Source organism: Ovis aries, chromosome 20 (assembly GCF_016772045.2).
Source record: "Ovis aries strain OAR_USU_Benz2616 breed Rambouillet chromosome 20, ARS-UI_Ramb_v3.0, whole genome shotgun sequence".
NCBI lineage: Eukaryota > Metazoa > Chordata > Mammalia > Artiodactyla > Bovidae > Ovis > Ovis aries.
Window position 1 is genome coordinate 13,813,877 of NC_056073.1, and position 20,917 is coordinate 13,834,793.

At 51.5% G+C, this 20,917-nt stretch overlaps 1 protein-coding gene and 1 long non-coding RNA gene across 8 annotated transcripts in view; one reads left to right on the top strand and one right to left on the bottom strand.

Annotated features, from left to right (window-relative positions):
• The window catches only part of DAAM2 (dishevelled associated activator of morphogenesis 2), a 130,990-nt gene that overhangs the window by 100,853 nt on the left and 9,220 nt on the right, over nucleotides 1-20,917 (top strand). For 4 of the 7 annotated variants that reach the window (XR_009597570.1, XM_042237110.2, XM_042237109.2 and 1 more), the window contains exons 11-20: nucleotides 342-480; nucleotides 4,486-4,544; nucleotides 4,874-5,058; nucleotides 5,609-5,908; nucleotides 10,072-10,179; nucleotides 12,472-12,498; nucleotides 13,526-13,632; nucleotides 14,791-14,875; nucleotides 18,758-18,864; nucleotides 19,065-19,153. Coding sequence is in view for 6 of the 7 variants with exons in the window: in XM_042237110.2 (XP_042093044.1) it covers nucleotides 342-480; nucleotides 4,486-4,544; nucleotides 4,874-5,058; nucleotides 5,609-5,908; nucleotides 10,072-10,179; nucleotides 12,472-12,498; nucleotides 13,526-13,632; nucleotides 14,791-14,875; nucleotides 18,758-18,864; nucleotides 19,065-19,153 (1,206 nt within the window). In the remaining variant the exon portion in view is untranslated. The remainder of the gene's footprint in view (nucleotides 1-341; nucleotides 481-4,485; nucleotides 4,545-4,873; nucleotides 5,059-5,608; nucleotides 5,909-10,071; nucleotides 10,180-12,471; nucleotides 12,499-13,525; nucleotides 13,633-14,790; nucleotides 14,876-18,757; nucleotides 18,865-19,064; nucleotides 19,154-20,917) is intronic. The other 3 variants (XM_060403169.1, XM_027958408.3, XM_060403170.1) reach the window with 1 other exon arrangement.
• LOC132658244 (uncharacterized) lies at nucleotides 160-5,691 on the bottom strand. Its single transcript, XR_009597571.1, has 2 exons — nucleotides 4,067-5,691; nucleotides 160-2,466 (listed from the first exon to the last, which is right to left on the bottom strand). It is a non-coding gene; the product is annotated as an uncharacterized LOC132658244 (long non-coding RNA).

A 20,917-nucleotide genomic window follows, 5' to 3' on the forward strand; every position in this document is an offset into this window, starting at 1 on the left:
GAATGTGCTTTTCTAAGATAATTGTTAAAAAAAAAAAAAAGCAATTTGCATTCCTAAGGCATGGGATGCTCACGGTACCAACAGGGAAGAGGCAGCCAGAAAGCGTTTCAGGGAGTAGAGAAATATATCTAGAGGGTTGACACATTCATAAAAGGTCAGTTGCAGATCAGCAAGAAATGATAGGATTTATGAGCCTTCATTATCAGCAATCACATTTCCTCCTCCATCATCCAGGGAGCTTGCAGAGGGTGGGGAGGGGCCTGGCCCCAGGCGGTGACCCTAGGGCAGGGCCCCAGGGGGCTCTGCAGCTCAGTCAAGATAGGATGTCTGTCGTCCTGCAGACAAGCGAAACGGCGGCTACTTCCAGCAGTGGCAGCTCCTGGACCGCATCCTACAGCAGATTGTCCTCCAGGATGAGAGGGGCGTGGATCCTGACCAGGCTCCCTTGGGGAACTTCAATGTCAAGAACATCGTCAACATGTGAGCAGTGGCCATCCCTCACCTGTCTTCGTCTTCCTTCCCCATCTCTCTCCTACTTGGCGTCTCACCAGCAAAATCTCAGCTCCCTCTCGCAAACCCAGACAGGGCTCCAGATGGGCCCTGGGCCGAAGCATCCGATGATAGAACTGCCTGAGATAGCAGAAATGGTCTCTATGCACACTGTCTAAACGTGGCTCCTGGGCACTTGACCCATAGTTAGTGTGACTGAGAAACTGAATTTCACGTTTTCTTTCATTTTCATTAAACTCAAGTAGCCATGAGACATGTGGCTGGTGACCACCATACTGGATAGTAGAGGTTTATAGAGGGTGCTTACCGCTCCCCATGATCCACTGCATGGAGTGGACGGAGGGAGATGGTAATGTAACACGGAGGAAGAGTCAGCAACCTGTGGCTGTGGGCTAGCCCCCATCCTCCAGTTTGTTTTTTGTGGTCCACGAGCTAAGAATAGTTTTAGATTTTGAAAGAGGTGTTAAAATCACGCACAAGATACTGCAGCAGAGACCTCACATATGAAACCTGAAATGGTTACTCTGGCCCTTTAGAGATGGTCTGCCGACCACTGAAAATGGAGCATGACAATTGAATCATCAGAAAAGGATGTCAGAGCCTAAGGTCTCTGGCTTATCATCTTTGACTCACCCTGGGTGTAAAAAACACCAAGAAATGAGTTTACAGTTGCATCAGTTAATAACCAGGCCTCATGTTAACACACTTAGTTTTAATTTTAAATTTTTGCTTTCAGTATCAGTCTGAGTCTGTTGCCCTTAAGGAGATACATTTTCTCTCAATGATTCATTGTGCTGCATTGCAAGGCCAAGTAGAAAATGATTTTTGAACTGTTCACGCTGCTGTTTTCATTTGCACAAATAGCCGGGTGTTATAGTCAAAATCCTAACTGGTAGGCTGGCAGAATACAGCTAGTAATCAGAAGCCAGCTTTATTAGGAAACCTTTTAATTTAATTTTTATCTTATATTGGAGTATGGTTGATTTACAATGTTGTGTTAGTTTCAGGGGTGCAGCAAAGTGATTTAGTTATACGTAAACGTGTATCTGGGGAGAAGGCAATGGCACCCCACTCCAGTACTCTTGCCTGGAAAACCGCATGGATGGAGGAGCCAGGTGGGCTGCAGTCCACCGGGTCGCTAAGAGTCGGACACGGCTGAGCGACTTCACTTTCACTTCTCACTTTCATGCATTGGAGAAGGACATGGCAACCCACTCCAGTGTTCTTGCCTGGAGAATCCCAGGGACGGGGGAACCTGGTGGGCTGCCGTCTGTGGGGTTGCACAGAGTCGGACACGACTGAAGCGACTTAGCTTAGCTTAAACATGTATCTATCTATTCTTTTTTAAATTTGTTTCCCATATAGGTTGTTACAGAATATTGAGTGAAGTTCTCTGTGCTATACAGTAAATCTTGGTTGACTGCCTGTTTTATATATAGTAGTATGTGTATGTTAATCCAAAAGACCTAATTTATTCCCTTCATCTTTCCCCTTTGTCATCCTTAAGTTTGTTTTCTATGTCTGTGAGGCTGTTTCTGTTTATCAGCTCATTTGTATCATTTTTTATATTTCGCATATAAGTCATATCACATGGTATTTGTCTTTCTCTGCCTGACTTACTTCACTTAGTATGATAATCCCTAGGTCTGTCCATGTTACTATAAATGGCATTATTTCATTCTTTTTTATGGCTGAATAATATTCCATTTTCTATATATACCATATCTTCTTTACCTATTCCTCTGTCGATGGACATTTAGGTTGCTCCATGTCTTGGCTATTATAAATAGTGAAAACAGCTTTATTTTTTTATCTTTTGCTCATTCTTTACACTGTTTAGTGGGGAAGCTTCTCCTCTGCTGAGGATGACAACTCCTCAGGTGCTGTGAACTTTTTGCTGCTTCTTGGACAATAAGAGTCCTAGGCTCACTTTCAGCCACCAATATGGTCTCAAATCTGCAAGTAGAAGGGCTAGTCTTAGATGTGAATCAGCATTCTAGATGTGATTCAGCCTTAAATCTCTTTCCTTCCTGGGTTGGAGCGGGAAGCTGCAGTGGGAAGAGTGAGCGTGTGTGTGTGTGTGTGTGTGCATGTGTGTGTGCGCGTGCACATGTGTGTGTGTGAGTGTGTCTGTGTGAGTGTGTGTGTCTGTGTCTGTGTGTGTGCGTGCGTGTGCGTGTGTGTGTGTGCATGTGTGTGTCTGTGCGTGTGTCTGTGTGCGTGTGTGTGCGCGTGTGTGTGTGATGATTGGCTTCTTTATCTGTTCTCTTTCTCTTTCAGCCCCTTCTATCCCCTCCTTTCCTCTAGCTAACCATTTTCTGAACCCCCACCAGAGGGAGCATGAGGGCAGGAAGGAAAAATGGGAAAAGGCCCTGCTTGATCAGGTAACTTAGTGAAGAGGTTTCCTGCTCTCTGGGTTTAGCACATGGATAAAGAGATGACGTATATCCCTGGGGTCTTCAGATGTTCCTTGCTGGGTGCCTCTCACTACAAAACCCTGGTCATTGGCGAGGCCTGTTTTTCTTTTTTCCCTCCAAGCCTGCCTGGTACCATCCCTTCTATCAGACCCTGGCTCACTGGGAGTACAATGCACTGACTCAATGGACATGAGTTTGAGCAAACTCTGGGAGATGGTGAAGGACAGGGAAGCCTGGCGTGCTGCAGTCCATGGGGTCACAAAGAGTCGGACGTGACTTAGCAACTGAACAACAACAGTACACGTAGACTCACGTTGTTGAAGTGTCCGCTCTTCTGTCAGGTGCATTTTTTGAATGAGTCTTACAACAGCTTCAGCCTAGTTCCTCCGTGATGCTCTCTGACTCATGAGCAACCCTCATGCAATCTCTCATACTAACAAATTCTTGGAGTGCCGTGGGCGCTAGCCCACCCTCTGGACCTGCCTTGCCTCAGTCCACCATGCCTCCCTCCCAAAAGCAGGGGACATAGGTCAGACTCTCTGGATGGGTGCAAGGAAGTCACTTCCACTAGGGGGCAGTGAAGGAGAACCTCCCTGTACCCACCCTCCCCAAACCTCCCCACCAAGGGAGGATGGCCATAGCTTGCTCCAGAGAAATCTCTTCATAAATTATTTCCTCCTTCATATCTTACCCCCTCTTTTTAATATTTGTGTGTTTATTTGACTGCACTGGGACTTAGCTGCGGCATGTGGGATCTAGTTCCCTGACCAGGGATGGAACCCCGGCCCCCTGCGCAGAAAGCATGGAGCCTCAGCCACCGGACCACCAGGGAAGTCCTTCGTCCTCTGGAGAAGGACACATGTGCATTCACATCCTCTCTTCCCATTTCCTTAACCACTGGACCCCCCAGGAAGTCCCTGTCCCCTCTTTGTATCCTTGATCTGGTTGAGGAGGCCAAGAGTCATGGATCTATCCCCTCCATGCTTCCAGATTCACAAAAGAAATGATGATTGGGATCTCACCTTGGAACTTCACCTCTCATATGCGGATGTGTCTGGGTACAGCCCTCATTTAAACCCCACATAATGAGAGTCTGACATGAATAGGGCGTATGACTTAGACACCCTCTGCCCACTCACTCTGAGTTGCTGGGGTGAGTGATTTCTCTTGCTGTAACAGACTGGAAGTCCAGCTGATATTTTGACTCCTCTCAGATGCAAGGACCTATTATTACAAAGGGGTACAAATCATTGTACAACTAGGCGAAACCTGGGACATCATCCTAGCTTGACCACGAGTTAGCTTCATCTTCTTTATCACAGAGGGGTTGGACTCTAAGGGTGCTTTCACTTTCTCAGCCCACAGAGAGACAGGTGAAGAGACCTTGTCAGGGGTGGGACCTGGAGAGACATCTGGAGGGTCAGAACCCTAGCCTCCTAGCTGCACCGATTGGAGATCAGGGCACCATTGTAGGGGACTGAAAGGTACCCTGCCCTCTGGGAAGCTATGAGCCAACAGTCAACAGCTCCTTCTCTCAACCCCCTCACCCCGACCCCAGGCTCATCAACGAGAATGAAGTGAAACAGTGGCGAGACCAGGCAGAGAAGTTCCGGAAAGGTGAGGGGCTCTGCCTAAACCCACCACCTGCTCCCCACCCTCCCCTGCCCCTGCCCACTCCAGGATCATCCCCTAGCCTACTTCTTTTTTTTTTTTTTAAGTTTTAAATGTGCCATCTTTTTTCTTTCTAAAAAAAATTTTTTTTGGCCACATCACGGGGCATGTAGGATCTTAGTTCTCAGACCAGGGATTGAACCCATGACCCCTGCAGTGGAGGGGTGGAGTCTCAACCACGGGACAGCCAGGGAAGTCCTTCACCCTTAGGAGAAGAAGGCACACACATTACGTCCTTTCTTCCCGTTTCCCCTCCTGTCGCACTTCCACCCTAGAACACGCAGAGCTGGTGAGCAGGCTGGAGAGGAAAGAGCGGGAATGCGAGACCAAGACGCTGGAGAAGGAAGAGATGATGCGGACGCTGAACAAGATGAAGGACAAGCTGGCGCGTGAGTCTCAGGAGCTGCGCCAGGCTCGGGGACAAGTGGCAGAGCTGGTGGCCCAACTCAGTGAAATCTCGGTGCGTGGCCTCCCCTCTCCTTTTGCAGAGCTGAGCTGGGACCTTCAGGTCAGGCAGGGAAAAGTGGGTGTAGGGAGGGACCAAGGACCCTAGGATGAAGGAGGAGAGAGAGGATCTCAGACCAGGATAGAGGGCACCCTTGTCTGCAAGGTCGGCTCCTTTGTGTTAGACGGAAACCATGTTCCTTCCTCCGGGGAGCAGGAAGCACGCCTTGGAAAGCAGAGGGCCGGCTGGGTGTTGGTTCCTCTCCCCGCCTGCAGCTGGATGTCCTTGTGCAGACCGGTCCTTATCATCAGTCTTGCTGTTGCCGGCAATGACTGACTTTGTCCGCTGTCTGTGTTTGACTTGTGGGTGCACCTGGCTGTTCAGGATGTTTGGGTGTTCAGGATGCAGGGCGAGAAAACAGGGCTCAGCTTGTGTGGGCAGGGAGAACAGACTTTGGGGTCTAGCCTAGAGGGAGAAGAAGAGTAAGGGAAGGCATAGTGACTGGGGACTAAAAGGCATCCTCGTTGATGGATTTGTCTTCCTGATGTCTCTGTTTTCCCCACAGACAGGACCTGTATCTTCCCCACCTCCCCCTGGGGGCCCACTTACCTTGTCTTCCTCGATGACAACCAATGGCCTGCCTCCACCCCCGCCCCCTCTTCCGTTCGCCTGCTGCCCCCCACCGCCACCCCCTCCTCTGCCCCCCGGGGGGCCTCTGACTCCCCCTGGTGCCCCACCTTGCTTCAGCATGGGGATGCCCCTCCCCCCAGACCCCTTCCCCAGCAGTGATGTCCCACTCAGGAAGAAGTGTGTCCCCCAGCCTTCACACCCACTGAAGTCCTTCAACTGGGTCAAGCTGAATGAGGTGAGTAACAAGAGATCTGTCTGTGGGTCCCTTCTACAGGTTGGGGCAGTCAGCCCATAGATCGGCAGCCTGCTGTTTGCAGATCTCCGTGGTGAATGCTTTCTTTGGTCGGGGTAAGGGTAGACACAGTGGATGCAGAACAGGGGGTTGCAGATGACAGGCTGTCTGTTGGGAAGAGCACAGAGAGGAGATGGTTTGGCATGTGGTGATGCTCACATTGGCAGAGCCACCTACACATGGAATATGAGTGTGCTGAGGGTTCATGGAGTAATGTAGGGCCAGTCAAGGATGCTTTCTAGAAAAGGGCTTGGCTAGAATGTTAAGGATAGGGTTGATTTAAGGAAAAGGGTGGAACATATAGGTGAAGATCTTCGGCCAAGGTCTAGAGATGATCAAGACCAGTGTGTACAAAGGACTGAAATGATGAGGCTATGACAGGGTAACAGGAAAAGGACAAGGAAGAGTTTGATGTCAAGGTACAGCCACTTTGACATCCTTGTAGGGGAGGGTGCCTGCACTGGCTACTTCTCTAGACTGCTCAGCAGTGAGAGGTCCTCATGAATATTATCCACTAAGAACCTCTCATCCCAGGCTGACATGTGGGGCTTGATTCCTCTGTTGGAGTCTCATGAGTGTAGAGATGTCCTGGGTCACATTGGACCTCTAGTAATTGAAAGCCAGTCCCAGCCTGGTCCAAGCCCTGCTCTGGTTCTGTGCTGTGTCCTCTTGCAAGGACCAGTGGCTTCATCCTTGAGGTGAAAGTTGAGTTAGCCAAAGAGTTTGTTTGGGTTTTTCCATGTTGATATGTTGACATTTTTTGCCAACCTAATAGATATGGTAGGTTTCCCTGGTGGCTCAGATGGTAAAGAATCTGCCTGCAATGCAGGAGACCCAAGTTTGATCTCTGGGTCAGGAAGAAACCCCAGAGAGGGGAATGGCTACCCACTCTAATATTCTTGCCTGGAGAATTCCATGGATAGAGGAGCCTGGTGGGTCGCAAAGAGTTGGACATGACTGAACAACTTTCACTTCAGCAAGACAAGGGAACTGGCCTCAGTTAGCCTGGCCCATTCACACTGCATAAACAGTTTGAAACTGGGACCAATGGATGCCCTCTGACCTTGTTGTATAGACCAGGGACTAACTCTTGGGGAAATCACTACTCTACAACTCTGAGCTTAAATTAGTTCAAATGGAGACTTAAGTAGGAGGAGACACAGTTTGCTAAGTAGATGCTCAGCTGTTTGCTAGGTGCTGTCTCCTGCTGGTAGACCAGCTAGCCCATCAGTCTGAGCTGTGCTTTACGTAAAGCTTTCGGTTATGGTGGGGAGGGGGCTGTGATGGATAATAACAAAGGATGAGACATAATATTGCCCTGAAAGAGCTTTGGATCTGGCAAATTAGGAAATGTGTCCAAGGAACTACCTTGAGGTCCTGGGGATGGGTTGAAGGAATGGTTCTAACTTCTAACCAAGTCAGGTTTGGCTCAAACTAACTGTGTGCTCTGCAGAAATCACTCATCTGGTACCTGTTTGCTCATCTGCGAGATGCTCTCTGATTCCTTTTACCTCTGGTTTTGTCATCTAAGTGGAAAGAAAGACAAAGTATGAGTATAGCCCATCCGTCACTTCCTGGAGCTCTGATGTAGAGCCACCTGCTAGCAGCACTTTGAAGCAAAGTTTGTGACAACTGCTTCGCACGGTTTTGCCCTGTAGTTGTTTCCCTGTGGTCCTGAGACCAGCCAGAAAGACCAGCTGCGTTTGAGCAGGCGAATGGTTCTGCAGAACCAAAGGCTGTAGGCTGTGTAGAAATGTTCATTGTTCATGACCAGAAGTAGTATTTTTAAGTTGCTATTAAAAAAAGAATTTTGCTTTTGCCTCCCATGCTTGCAATTTACAGTTTTGATCATGTAATGAAGGATTGATTAGGCATCTCCACAATTAAGGAAAACAGATAAGGCATCTAATATTTTTTTAATATTTTCATCTTAAAGAACTTTGTGCTTAGGATTGTCTCTGGGATCTAGCAATAATAAAGTGTATATCAATTCCTCAGGGACCCAGAAGTGGCCAGAGTCTCATTCCTAGACTGGGAAGTCCAGGTTTGATGGAACACGTGTTGAGGAGCTCTTGTAGGGTGTGGGGAGTGGGGGGCTTTGAGTCATATTTGTCATCCCAGCCCCAAGCTTTTAATTGCATGGCTAAATTCAGGTCATCTCGTCATGTGGGCGTTGGTTTCCCAACCTGTAACATGGGGGGGATGATGATAACCAGATCAAAAGGTTGTTGTGAGGACTGACTTAATACATGCAAAGCGACTGACACATAGAAAGCCTTTAAAATAAGAATAGCAGGCGAGTTGCTATGAGTGCGACTACCACACGTGCCGTGCGTGTGCTCTCTCACTTAACCCTCACTCCAGCTCCATCACGCAAACGTGAGACTCAGTTTCCTTTCATGGGGCGGAGGAAGAGAAGAGAAACCCCCTCTTTGCCAGCTGCCCCACTTAGAGGCTGTGTGACCCCCCAGATGCTCAAGGGAAATATACTTTCTTGAGCAAGATTCCGTGGCCTGTAAAGGGTGTCCCTAGAGGGGCAGAAGTTTCAGGGATCTGGACTGGAAGTGGTGAAGTCTTGGCCGGAGCAGTGTGAAGATCAAATTTGAGAATGATTGTGTGACAGGGACACATTGGGGTGGCGTGGTGGCGTTTAGGATGTGGAAGATGTTAGGAAGAAATGTATGAGTCTCTGGCCCCAGACCTCAACTCCACCTTCACAGAGGATCCTAGGTTCTCCTGGTGACCACGGGGCAGGGGGAGTGTTTGGGAAGCAGTGAGGGGAGCTGGATCCTCAGCCTGCTGACTCATGGAAAATTTTCCCCATGTTGACCCACCCTCGCTGCCTTTCCCGGTCCAGTTCTCCTTCCCATCTCCTATCTGCCTCCCGTGTACCCCATCCGAGAGCCTGGCTCCTCTCCTCGGTCCCCTACCCCACACGTGCCCACCCACACACACACACACACACAGAGTGGTTGTTTCTGCCATGAAAAGAATGTGTCTGTGTTGGCTTTGGCCAGTTGCCTGCATCCCTTGCTGTTCCCAGCTTCCCAGCCCGGCATTCCACGAGAGGGTCCCTGGCCTTAGGAAGGCCGCAGGAATGTCCCCACTTCCCCCCTCCCACTCTGGCCTTGCCTCCCCTTTGCAGAGTTTAAGAAAATAAAAGTGAGTGAAAGGTATGTTTCTCTCTCCGAGCCTTGCTGAGGGGTGATGGAGAGAGGGGGCGGCAGTGGCGTTAGGAAGGTTCCCGACTGCCCCCGCAGGCAGAGAGGTGGGGGAGGTTCTGTTTTAAAGGGCAGCAAAGCTCAGGGAGAGGCGAGGGGTCCTGGGTGGGGGCCTGTCTCGGCTTCTAAGCCATTATTGGGATGTTGCAAGACTACTAGGGCATTCCCGGCATGGGTACTACATCTTGTCCAGAACCCTGGAGTGGAGTTCAGTGCAAGGATCCTACCCAGAGGTGGACATTGCCTCAGCTGAGAGACCTTGGAATATAACCCTGGGCCCATTCCAGTCTCAAGGGATGAGACGGCCTCTGACCATCAGGAACTCATGGCAGAGTCTTGCTGGCTGGAACAGTCACCAGCAGGGCCAGGATGGCCTGGCCTCTGCTGTTTGTCCACTTTCTGGGAATCTGGGCAAGTGGGAGGAAGACCCCCGGGAGAGAAGACGACCATCTCAGACACAGGACATGCAGGCAGCCCTGGGGACTTGAGGACCCCCAAGTATGTGGGGGCACTCTTCCTGCCATCACCACAGCCACCCGACCTTGTGGGGGGATGTCCTCTGAGAACACTGGCTTGGTTTTTTTCTGGAAGGGGTTTCATAGCCCTCTTCCATGCTTGCCCACCCGTCACTCCAGCGCTACTGTTGATTTCTGGGGTGCGCTGACATATGGCCCCAGGTGAAGAGGAGGAGTGGTCTCTCGTCGCTCCCCTGGAGCAGAGTGTTGAAGGGGGGGCGCGGGGAGGAATCACCCCCCTTCTGAAGGCCTGGGAGCCTGGCTGCCTGTGTCTGTGTACCTGGAGGACAGGTAGGGTCGGGGGGCACCAGCATCTCCATCACGAAGGAGCCGAGTCAACCACGGCCTCCTCCCTCCCCGTGAATCTTAGGAACGTGTCCCTGGCACCATATGGAATGAGATTGATGACATGCAGGTGTTTCGGATTCTAGACCTCGAGGACTTTGAAAAAATGTTTTCAGCTTATCAGAGGCATCAGGTAAGACCCTGCCCGCTCTGGTGTCTTGAGTCTTGGCCTCCAGTCGTGACTTGACACCACCCCTTGAACTCGACCCTGAGCCCCTCCTTGCCTCTCTTCCTCCCTCCCACATACACGGATTGATTTTATTCTTTATCAGGTACCATGATAAAGATACCTGGGGGGGAGGGGTGCAGTGCACAGGGGAAGAATCCCACTGTATTAGTTTCTATTTGCCCATCGCGGGATGACGTAATATGTTGTCCATTTCTCTCCTTGGTCTTGGAGCGCTGGAGGCAGAGGAGCAGGGCCAGGCCACTGCGGACCTAATTCTTTTTCTGGCCCAGGACCTAGGAATTATACCTACAAGGCACGATCACTTTTCAACCGCTTTTTCCACTCTGCTCTCATATCCTGACACTCCCATGAGTGGAGCAGAGGATCTTGGGTCAAGGATGGTGGCGCTGCTCCAGGTCACACTGAGGGGTTGAAGCTGGGCGGGGCAGGCCAGGAGAGGCCCTGGGCTTTGCTCTGAGGATGCTGTGCAGAGGTGGACCAGCAAGCCTGCTCTTCCCGAGGCAGGACAGGGAGTGGGGTGGATAGCAGGATGCAGGGCCAACCCGAGGCGGTAGCTGCCGGAATGACCACAAATGCCAATTCTTTGATTTCCCCCTCCCATGAGTACGAGGGCGCAGGACTCTGCACAGCAGAGCTGGGGCCTTCCTCGGAGGTCCAGTGTGGGAAGAGGCCTTGGTGCCTCTGCTTTCGCTCTGGCCCTCCCCCAGGGTTTGTTTATTCTCTGGGCTGTGCTGTCTTCTTCCATCTGGGGTTCCAACCCCGAGGACATCCTCCAGTACCTGTGAGAAGGCTCTGAGCCCTCCTGGGTCTGAGTGTCTCGGCCGATCTCCTCACTGCTTTCTGCCAAGCCCGGAGCTGTGGGTGACCCCTCCTGAGGGCAGACAGGACTGAGGGCATGGTGACAGCTCCAGGGCAGGGAGTGGGGCCTAGCCAATAGCCAAAGGGCTGTGGTGGAGGTGGGGCTCTGGCCATGCCTTAGGGTTCTAGAAAAACCCAACGGTTGTTTGCTTAGCTTAAATGTAGGTGCTCAGGGTGTCTGATTCTGTACCCCTAATCCAGGAAGCACTTTCAGCCCCATGGACGTGTCTGCCTGGCACGGCCCAAGCAGCCACTGCGGCCCGACGGGGGCCGGAAGAGGCTCTTCGGGGCTTTTGCTGCTCCTGTGATCAGCGCTCCTGAGCGGGCACCAGGGAGGGATGCAGAGGATGTGCGGGGGGTGGCGGAGGATCAGGCCTGGCCTCCCTGTATTTTGAGAGTCTTTCTCCAGGCCAGGGTTCCAGCCTTGCCTGCCCAGTCTCCAAGGTCCTGGGGTAGGACCAGGTCCAGTAGGGAAGGCGGGACTCTGGGGTTTAGGACAAACGGGGCCTGCCCCGACCCCATCCCCAGTTGGGGATGAGGAAGAGTTAAGATGGACAGCGCCCTGCTCTTTCTCCTCTGAGCCCTCTCAGTCTATCGCCCCATTTCAGAGCTGGGCTCACGCAGAGGACTGTCACTCTGCGGGTTGCCCGGACTCTGGGGGTTGAATTCACAGCTGCAGAGCTGGAGAGATCCCAGAGGCTGCATTGCCTCTTTGGCCTCCTCTTTCTGTCTTGGGGTCCTGGGCGCATGGGACAGGGACCGTCCTGTGCCCTCTGCCAGTCCTGAGTTGGTGACTTCAACCCCACCTGGGTCAGGAAGGGAGAACCAGGTGTGAGCTCTGCCCCCTCTGCTTCCTTGGAAATCAAAGGACAGACAGGGGGCAGAGGGCAAGGGACAAAGTTCAGGGATGTCTGCTTTCCTCTGTCTCAATGAATGCGACATGCACGTGCTTTGAGCTCAAGTTCAGTTGTGGTTGTCTCCCCTCCCCTGTTTTGGAAGAATGAAGTCATGCAGGGGTACCGGGATGCTCTATGTAGGAGAGGGAAGAAGTGCAGTCAAAGCCTGGGGTGGGCAGCTTGGGGGGCCCATCCGACCAGGAAGTGGTGGTCTCCCTGGGCGCGGGGCACACAGATGAGGCTGCCTGTCCTCCGCTTGGTCTGGCTTCTTTGTGAGTGCATGTCTGCTGGAAGCAGCTCGTGTTTGGTGCTACCTGCAGTCTCCATCTCCAACCATTGGGGGGGTCTCCCTTGGGGTGGGGCAGACAGAGTAGATGCTAAGGGGTCCCCATTCCTTTCCTACTACTCTTGGGTCCCCAAACCTCTTGGCTAATGTTGTGCATGTTTGATTCTCTATTGGCTGTGGCTGCTACCTGCCTAGGAGCTGATAACTAATCCTTCCCAGCAGGTGAGTCACTCTTGGGGCTCTGGACACTATAACTCTTAACCACTGTCCTGGGCTCTGCTGCCCTATACTGGGCTCAAAAGAGGGGGCTTGTCAATTCTACCTTCTGCCTTATTACTCATCTTAACAGGGTGGCATCAGGTTGGGTCCCCAAAGAAAAAGTGGAAATGTAGGGAAAGGAGCTAATGCAAACAGACCCCCACCATAAGGGAGGTAAACGTCTGCAGAAGTGAGGAGGAAGCTTCTGGGTCCGTTGTCTTACCCACAAGGCCCAAGGCAAGGCCGTCCTATAAGACTGCACCGGTTGGGCAGTGCACAATTCCAGGGGCACAGTCCACACAGGCAGTGATGTGAGAGGCAGCCCCTGGAGCATGTGCATGGAAGGACCTCCCAGAGGAGGAGCGAGCCTCCTGTGTACCTCATCAGGGCCCAAGAGAAGGCAAGAGGACGGTCTTTGATTTCTTGGGAATTGCCTGCTAGAATCCCAGAGGAGAGAACTTTGCAAGGAATTGTGCCTCAGTTTCCTCCCCTCTGAACTAGTGGATACTCTCCACCCTGGGCACCTTGGGAAGCACCCAGAGTCCTCAGGGGTCCAGGAACCATGGCCCTCTGGGGACTTGGAGCCAGCTTCTCACCATAAGATCGGCGAGAGGAGGCTCTCTGAGCAGGGTGAGGGGAGTGGGGGTTGATTGTCTGGGATCTGGCATGGGTCAAATCCCACTGCCCACAGCTATAGGGATCAATAACTCCCCCTCTAGCCTGCCCAGAGAAAGCAATGTCTGAATAGGGGGCTTCTCATTGCCCCCAACCCCTTCTAGCCCAGGCTAAAGTCCCAGAGCCTCGAATTACTCAGCTATTAACCACCCTCCTGTCTCCCCAGTCTTGTTCTCTCCTTTTGTTTCTTCCACTCACACCAGGAGCATTCCCTGGTTGGCACTGGGGTGGCTCATGGGCTGGGGTTGGGGGTGGGCAGGAAGAAGACTGGGGGAAACACACACCTCACCCTTGCCACTTGGCTTGTCGGTTGCAGAAAGAGCTGGGTTCCACTGAGGACATCCACCTGGCCTCACGCAAGGTCAAAGAGCTGTCTGTTATTGATGGCCGGAGGGCACAGAACTGCGTCATCCTTCTCTCCAAGTAGGTGCCCGCCCTGCCTCTGTGGCCCTGCCCCAGGGAAGGTTGTGGGTGGGAAGGATGCGCCCCCAGAGAGTGGAGGCCTGGGCTGGGGCTAGAGAAGAAGATGAGGGAGCTGAGTGCCTGGGGAGAGAGGGACTGGCAGACGGATGGGGTGGTGGTGACCTCTGGGCTCCCCCCAGCTCCAGCTATCCCCTGGGAATGGCAGGGCGCCCCTGATCCAAGCATCCTCTCCCGGGAGCCCCCGCGGAGCAGCGGTGCAGACTCTGCAGACAGGAAACTGCCCCAGGCATGAGGCCCCTGACCTGCCTGGTCGGCGTCTGGCAGTGGCATCGCTCTAAGCCTGCGGAGGGCCCCGCTTGGCTTAGGCCACAGAGCAGCATGATGTCAGCCCCCAAGCATTTCCCGCGGCTGCAGAACAAACAGGGCAGTATCTGGGCTAACAGCCTAGCTTCTGTGCGGGGGCCTCCCGCCTGAGCTGGGGTCAGAGGGCACCGCCTCTCTTACTATTTTTAGTGCTGCCCTAGGACACGCATCCCCACTTTCCTCCCACAGGGCCCCAGGGCTCAGTGTCTCCCCATCGATGGCAAGGGAGACTTCTGCTTGCCCGCTCCCGATGGGTGTGCATCCGGAGGGGCTGTGTGGACATGTGTGTCTCTGTGTCTGTGTGTGCACGTGCAGTGCGTGCAGGGGATTGCGTCTCCCTCTCCCAGTGTTGGAACGGCTGTGTGGGAGCCAAGGGGCAGCTGTTCTGTCTTGAAGGAAGCAGGAGCCTGCCCTAATGGTCTGCCCATATTCCCATCCTCCCATGGAGATGCTGCGGGTATTTTGGGCATGAGAAGGAGGATCGGAACTTTTTGCCCTGTCTCAGTCTACACTGAAGATGGCCCTCTTCCTCCCAAACGTCCCCATCAGTGAGGATGGAGACTCAAGCAAGAGACCAGAGTACTCACGTCTCTGTTTAGGGACTAAAATATCTCAGGCTCAAGTTATAGAGGGAACCGGGTGAGTTTAGTGTCAAAGGTTTTACCGAGCAGGGAGTGCTATCAAAGGTAAAGGAGAGAGAGAAGGCCCCGGCTCTGGCTTTGGAAGGAGGAGGCCAGGGGTCTGTCCTGGGCAGAGGGGCCAGGCCAGGCTGCTCAGGGTGGGGTTTTGCCATAGGTTGAAGCTGTCCAATGAGGAGATCCGGCAAGCTATCTTGAAGATGGACGAACAGGAGGACCTCGCTAAGGACATGCTGGAGCAGGTGAGGCCCCTGAAACTAGGAGGCAGCCGTATCCCTTCCCGACAGTCCCCAGGGAGGCTGAGACTCTTAGGTCAAGGAGAAGTCAGGCTGGAGGAGCAAGGGAGAGGCTCATAGAAACTTCCCTGGATCAACCTCTCTGAGAGGAGACCAGAACAGACTACATCTTTTCAGGGGCTTGAGGCCCCTAGAAAGGAAACATGAGGAGTGATTCCCCCATGAGTCTCAGGGCAAAGACAGTGGCCGCAGCCACGTGCTGCTGAGGGCTTCCCTGATGGCTCAGCAGGTGACGAGCCCGCCTGCAACGTAGGAGACACCGGAGACACGGATTCGCATCTCTTCCTCATGGGTCTGCTATGTCCTTCAAGAGAAACCCAGAAACTACCAAGCAAAGCCACCATTCGCTGGACTTTGAAATTAAGAACCCTGTTGATCAAAAGGCACTGTTACCAGAGTGAAAAGGCAAGACAAGCTTTAGACCTTTGCACAAAGAGCTCATATTCAGAGCAGAGGACTTTACAAATCAGTGAGAAAAATGACAGACAACCTAAAAATGAGCAAAAGATTCAAATAGGTGCTTTATAAAAGAGAATCTCCAAATGGCTCAATACCATCACTCATCAGAGAAATACGGTAAAAGATGTTCAGTACTATTAGCCATCAGAGAAACACAAAAAGTCACAGTGAGGGCGAACCAGCCACCCGCTTAAACAGCTAAAACCGAAGAGGCCAACAATGCGAGCTGTTGGCAAGGATGCGAAGCAACTGGAACTCTCATTTGGTGAAACGATTCTGGAAAACAGTTTAGCAGTACACACACCTATTCCATTTCCCAGCAATCCCACTGGGTACAAATACTGACTATAGGAATATTCATAACTATTTATAAAACCCTCAAACTGTTAACACCCCAACTGTCCATCAATAGGAAAGTGAACAGATTGAGATATATTCCCACAGTAGAATAGTGCTCAACAATGAATGGGCTTTCCTGGAGGCTCAGATGGTAAAGAATCTGCTGGCAATGCAGGAGTCCTGGGTTCAATCCCTGGGTCAGGAAGATCCCCTGCAGAAGGGAATGCAACCCACTCCAGCATTCTTGCCTGGGAAATCCCATGGACAGAGGAGCCTGGTGGGCTACAGTCCATGGGGTCAACAAAGAGTCAAACACAACTGAGCAACTAACACCTTCACTTTTCACTTTCATCAATGAATAAAAAATGAATTCAGTTCAGTTCAGTTGCTCAGTCGTGTCCAACTCTTTGCGACCCCATGAAATCGCAGCACACCAGGCCTCCCTGTCCATCACCAACTCCCGGAGTTCACTCAGACTCAATCCATTGAGTCACTGATGCCATCCAGCCATCTCATCCTCTGTCGTCCCCTTCTCCTCCTGCCCCCAATCCCTCCCAGCATCAGAGTCTTTTCCAATGAGTCAACTCTTCGCATGAGGTAGCCAAAGTACTGGAGTTTCAGCTTTAGCATCATTCCTTCCAAAGAACACCCAGGGCTGATCTCCTTCAGAATGTACTGGTTGGATCTCCTTGCAGTCCAAGGGACTCTCAAGAGTCTTCTCCAACACCACAGTTCAAACGCATCAATTCTTCAGCTCTCAGCCTTCTTCACAGTCCAACTCTCACATCCATACGTGACCATTGGAAAAACCATAGCCTTGACTAGACGGACCTTTGTTGGCAGCGTAATGTCTCTGCTTTTGAATATGCTATCTAGGTTGGTCATAACTTTCCTTCCAAGGAGTAAGTGTCTTTCATGGCTACAGTCACCATCTGCAGTGATTTTGGAGCCCCCCAAAATAAAGTCTGACACTGTTTCCACTGTTTCCCCATCTATTTCCCATGAAGTGATGGGACCAGATGCCATGATCTTCATTTTCTGAATGTTGAGCTTTAAGCCAACTTTTTCACTCTCCACTTTCACTTTCATACCTAAATGTGAATGAGTCTCAGATATTCTGTTAAAGAAACCAGACCCCAGAAAGAGCACACAGCATCATTTGTTCAAGAATAAGTTCAAGAATAGTCAAATATGGGACTTCCCTGGTGGTCTGGTGGTTAAGACTCTGCACTTCCATTGCAGGGGGAAACAGGTTCAATCCCTGATAAGGGAACTAAGATCCCACACGCTGTGTGGCATGTCCAAAAAAAATAGCTAAATTTGATCTAAGGTGATAGAGTTCAGTTGAGAGGCTACACTGGAGGAAGAGGTGGCTTTCTTATTAAAGTAACACAAGGGAACTTTGCAGGGGATGAAAATCTTCTGTATCTTAATCTGGATGGTTCAATTAGTGGATTTGTTGTTATTCAGTTACTAAGTCGTGTTCGACTCTTTGCAAACCCATGGACTGCAACATGCCAGTCTTCCTTGCTCTTCACTGTCTCCTGGAATTTGTTCAAACTCATGTCCATTGAGTCAGTGATGCCATCCAACCATCTCATCCTCTGTTGCCCCCTTCTCCTTCTGCCCTCAGTCTTTCCCAGCATCAGGGTCTTTTCCAATGAATCCACTCTTCACATTAGGGGCCCAAGAGTTAGAGCTTCAGCATCAGTCCTTCCAGTGAATATTCAGGGTTGATTTGCTTTAAGATTGACTGATTTGATCTCCTTGCTGTCCATGTGACTCTCAAGATAGTTTGATCAAAATTCATTTAGTTGTACATTTAAAATGCTATGCTAAGTCACTTTAGTCATGTCCAACTCTGTGCAACTCCATAGACGGAAGCCCACCAGGCTCCCCCGTCACTGGGATTTTCCAGGCAAGAACACTGGAGTGGGTTGCCATTTCCTTCTCCAGTGCATGAAAGTGAAAAATGAAAGTGAAGTCACTCAGTCGTGTCTGACTCTTAGCAACCCCATGGACTGCAGCCTACCAGGCTCCTCCGTCCATGGGGTTTTGTAGGCAAGAGTACTGGAGTGGGTTGCCATTGCCTTCTCTGACATTTAAAATGGATGTATTTTATTTTATGTAAATTATACCTCAATAAATTAATGGAGAAGACTCTTGAGAGTCCCTTGGACTGCAAGGAGATTCAGCCAGTCCATTCTAAAGGAAATCAGTCCTGAATATTCACTGGAAGGACTGATGCTGAAACTGAAACTCCAGTACTTTGGCCACCTGATGAGAACTGACTCATTTGAAAATGCTGATGCTGATGCTGGGAAAGATTGAAGGTGGAAGAAGGGGATGATAGAGGATGAGATGGTTGGATGGCATCACTGACCCAATGGACATGAGTTTGAGTAAACTCCAGGAGGTGGTGATGGACAGGGAGGCCTGGCATGCTACAGTCCATGGGGTTGCAAAGAGTCAGACATGACTGAGCAACTGAACTGAACTGAAATTGGTGGTAAATAATCTGCCTGCAATAAAAAGATGGTAAAGAATCTTCCTGCAATGCAGGAGACCTGGGTTCAATCCCTGTGTTGGGCAGATCCCCTGGAGAAGGGAATGGCTACCCACTCCAGTATTCTTTCCTAGAGAATTCCATGGACAGAGGAGCCTGGCGGGCTACAGTCCATGGGTCACAAAGAGTCAGACATGACTAAGAAATTTTCACATACCTAAATCACGTTGGTTTAAAAAGAAAAAGCTCATTGAGCTGTACACTTAAGAACACTGTATGTAAGTTTACCGTATGTAAGTTATAGCTCACTTTTAAAAAGTGAAAAAGAAGGAAGGAAGTCTGGAGCTGGGTGCCCTGAATCCCTTGGAGCAGGTGAAACATGAAACACCCAGACGAGGATGCGTCTCTCTGACAGAGTTGGGGGGGCCTTCCTCATCTGAGCCTGGTCAGTGTGGGGGTTTCCATTGGCTGCACCCCCATGACAGCCTCTCACCAGTTTCCTGACTTTCAACTCCCCTTCACAGCTCCTCAAGTTCATCCCGGAGAAGAGCGACGTTGACCTCCTGGAGGAGCACAAGCATGAGATCGAGCGGATGGCCCGCGCGGACCGCTTCCTCTATGAGATGAGCCGGTCAGAGCAGCGGGCATGGCAGGAGGTGGCGGGGGCGGGCAGGCAGAGGAGGAGCGGGGCTGGAGCTGGCAGGATTGGGGCAGACCGCTTCCTCTATGAGATGAGCTGGTCAGAGCAGCAGGCATGGCAAGAGGCAGCGGGGGTGGGCAGGCCAAGGAGGGTAGGGGGCTGCCTCACCATGCAGCTCACCCTGTCCACAGGATCGACCACTACCAGCAGCGGCTGCAGGCTCTCTTCTTCAAGAAGAAGTTCCAGGAGCGGCTGGCTGAGGCCAAGCCCAAAGTGGAAGGTACGGCCCAGGACTGGGGAGCAATCCTTGGGGAGGGGTGGGAGTCAGTGGACAGGCACAGAGGGAAACTCCTTCCTTACTCTTGATTCACCCCCAAAACCAAGGACAGGATGTGAGTCTATGCTTTTCATACATGTGGCGCTTGTGTATATGAGCACCCATGCCAGCCACGCTCCCTGTTCCCCGGGCTCAGCATGCAGACTCTTGAGGCCACAGACCTGCTGCTCTCTGCCCCAGCCTGGGACGGAAATGCTGAAAAAATGATGATAATAGTAAGCAACTAGCACCCTTCTTGGCCTGGACTAACCCATTGTTGCCCTGCTTGGGAGAGGTCCGAGGTGCAGAGAAGACCTCCAGACACGTTCTTTGAAGTGTGAGCTACTCAGAAAGTAGGGAACTTGGGTGAGGTGATCCCCAGAGGCATCTGATTTTCTGACCTGGGGAACTTCTCCCACCTGTTTCAGGTGGAAACTTTGTAATTAGACAAGAAGCACAGGTCAAGCACTGTGTGAAACATGGGCCGTGGATGGTCCCGTTTGGGGGCCCTTCTCTCACCTCTAAGATGGATCTGTGTCAGTGGCCCGAGGCTGTATTACTACTGGTGTTGGTGGAGCCGGGACTGGAATGCAGATGTCATTCTTCAGAATCCAGCCCTTCCCTCTTGTCCTGTCCCAGAGGGCATGTGGAACTGCCTGGGGATGGCAGAGGATGGAGGGGCAGGGAGCCTGGGGGAGGGGCAGGGAGCCTGGGGGAAGGGCAGGTGGTCAGGAGGGTGGGCAGCCATGAGGGCCCCAAGGAGAGAAGCAGGAGAGGCTGTGGGCCCCTGTGTGGCGAGAACAGACTGAGCAGGTTGGAGACAGCCTGTGTCCTGGATGCTGGGGGGGCAGGCTCGGGGCAGAGCAGAGCACGGGCCCCCTCTGCTGGACACCAGGCTGGCCCACACGCCCTGGGAGGCCAGGTCCGGAGTATGGTCCTTCCTGGAGTTTGATGAGCTGCTTCGGGAGGACTCTGGGGGGTCAGGTGGGGCATGACAGAGCTCGAGGCTGACATTTTCTATAATCTGGACACACACGCACATGTGCACACACACAACAAGGGGTCTTCAGGCTGTGTGATCACAGATAATACGTCTGAGCAGGAAGCAAGGGTTGAGCAGTGACGCTGCAGGGCTGTGGTCTGGAGGCATCTCCTGCCCTGTTGATGGGCGAGTCCTTACTTTTGTTCTGCTGCTGACTGCCTCTGGGGCCTGAGGCAGGGACACAGGGGTTCAGCCCAAGACTTGTGCTCAACTATTTGTGTGTCTTGGATCAGCACAGCAATTGTGAGCAATGGCCTGCAGTTTGGTGCTGTGGAACTAGTTTAGCCACTGGGTAGATTTAATCTCAGATAATTCTGTTCCCAGGAGCTCTCTCCTAAACTCTCCCTAAGAAACATTCCTGGGAAAGCTAAGATTTTGCCTGTCCCAGCTGGTTGATAAGCTGTTAACTCTCCTCCCTAGCATCCATTCATCCATGCCCAGGCAGGGCTTTTGGGTCAATTTGCCAAAAGTCAATTCATCAAATCTGACAAATTTACCAATTCTCCTATGAATATATTCATGAACATAGTCTTCTTGTATATATTCTTCTTATAAATATGTTCATTGCTGAATATACCAAATTCACCAGTTCTCATTATGAACATATTTACAGAGTATAGTCAAGATGAATATGGCTTCACATGGAAATATATTCTTATGAATATATGTATGAATACATTATTCTT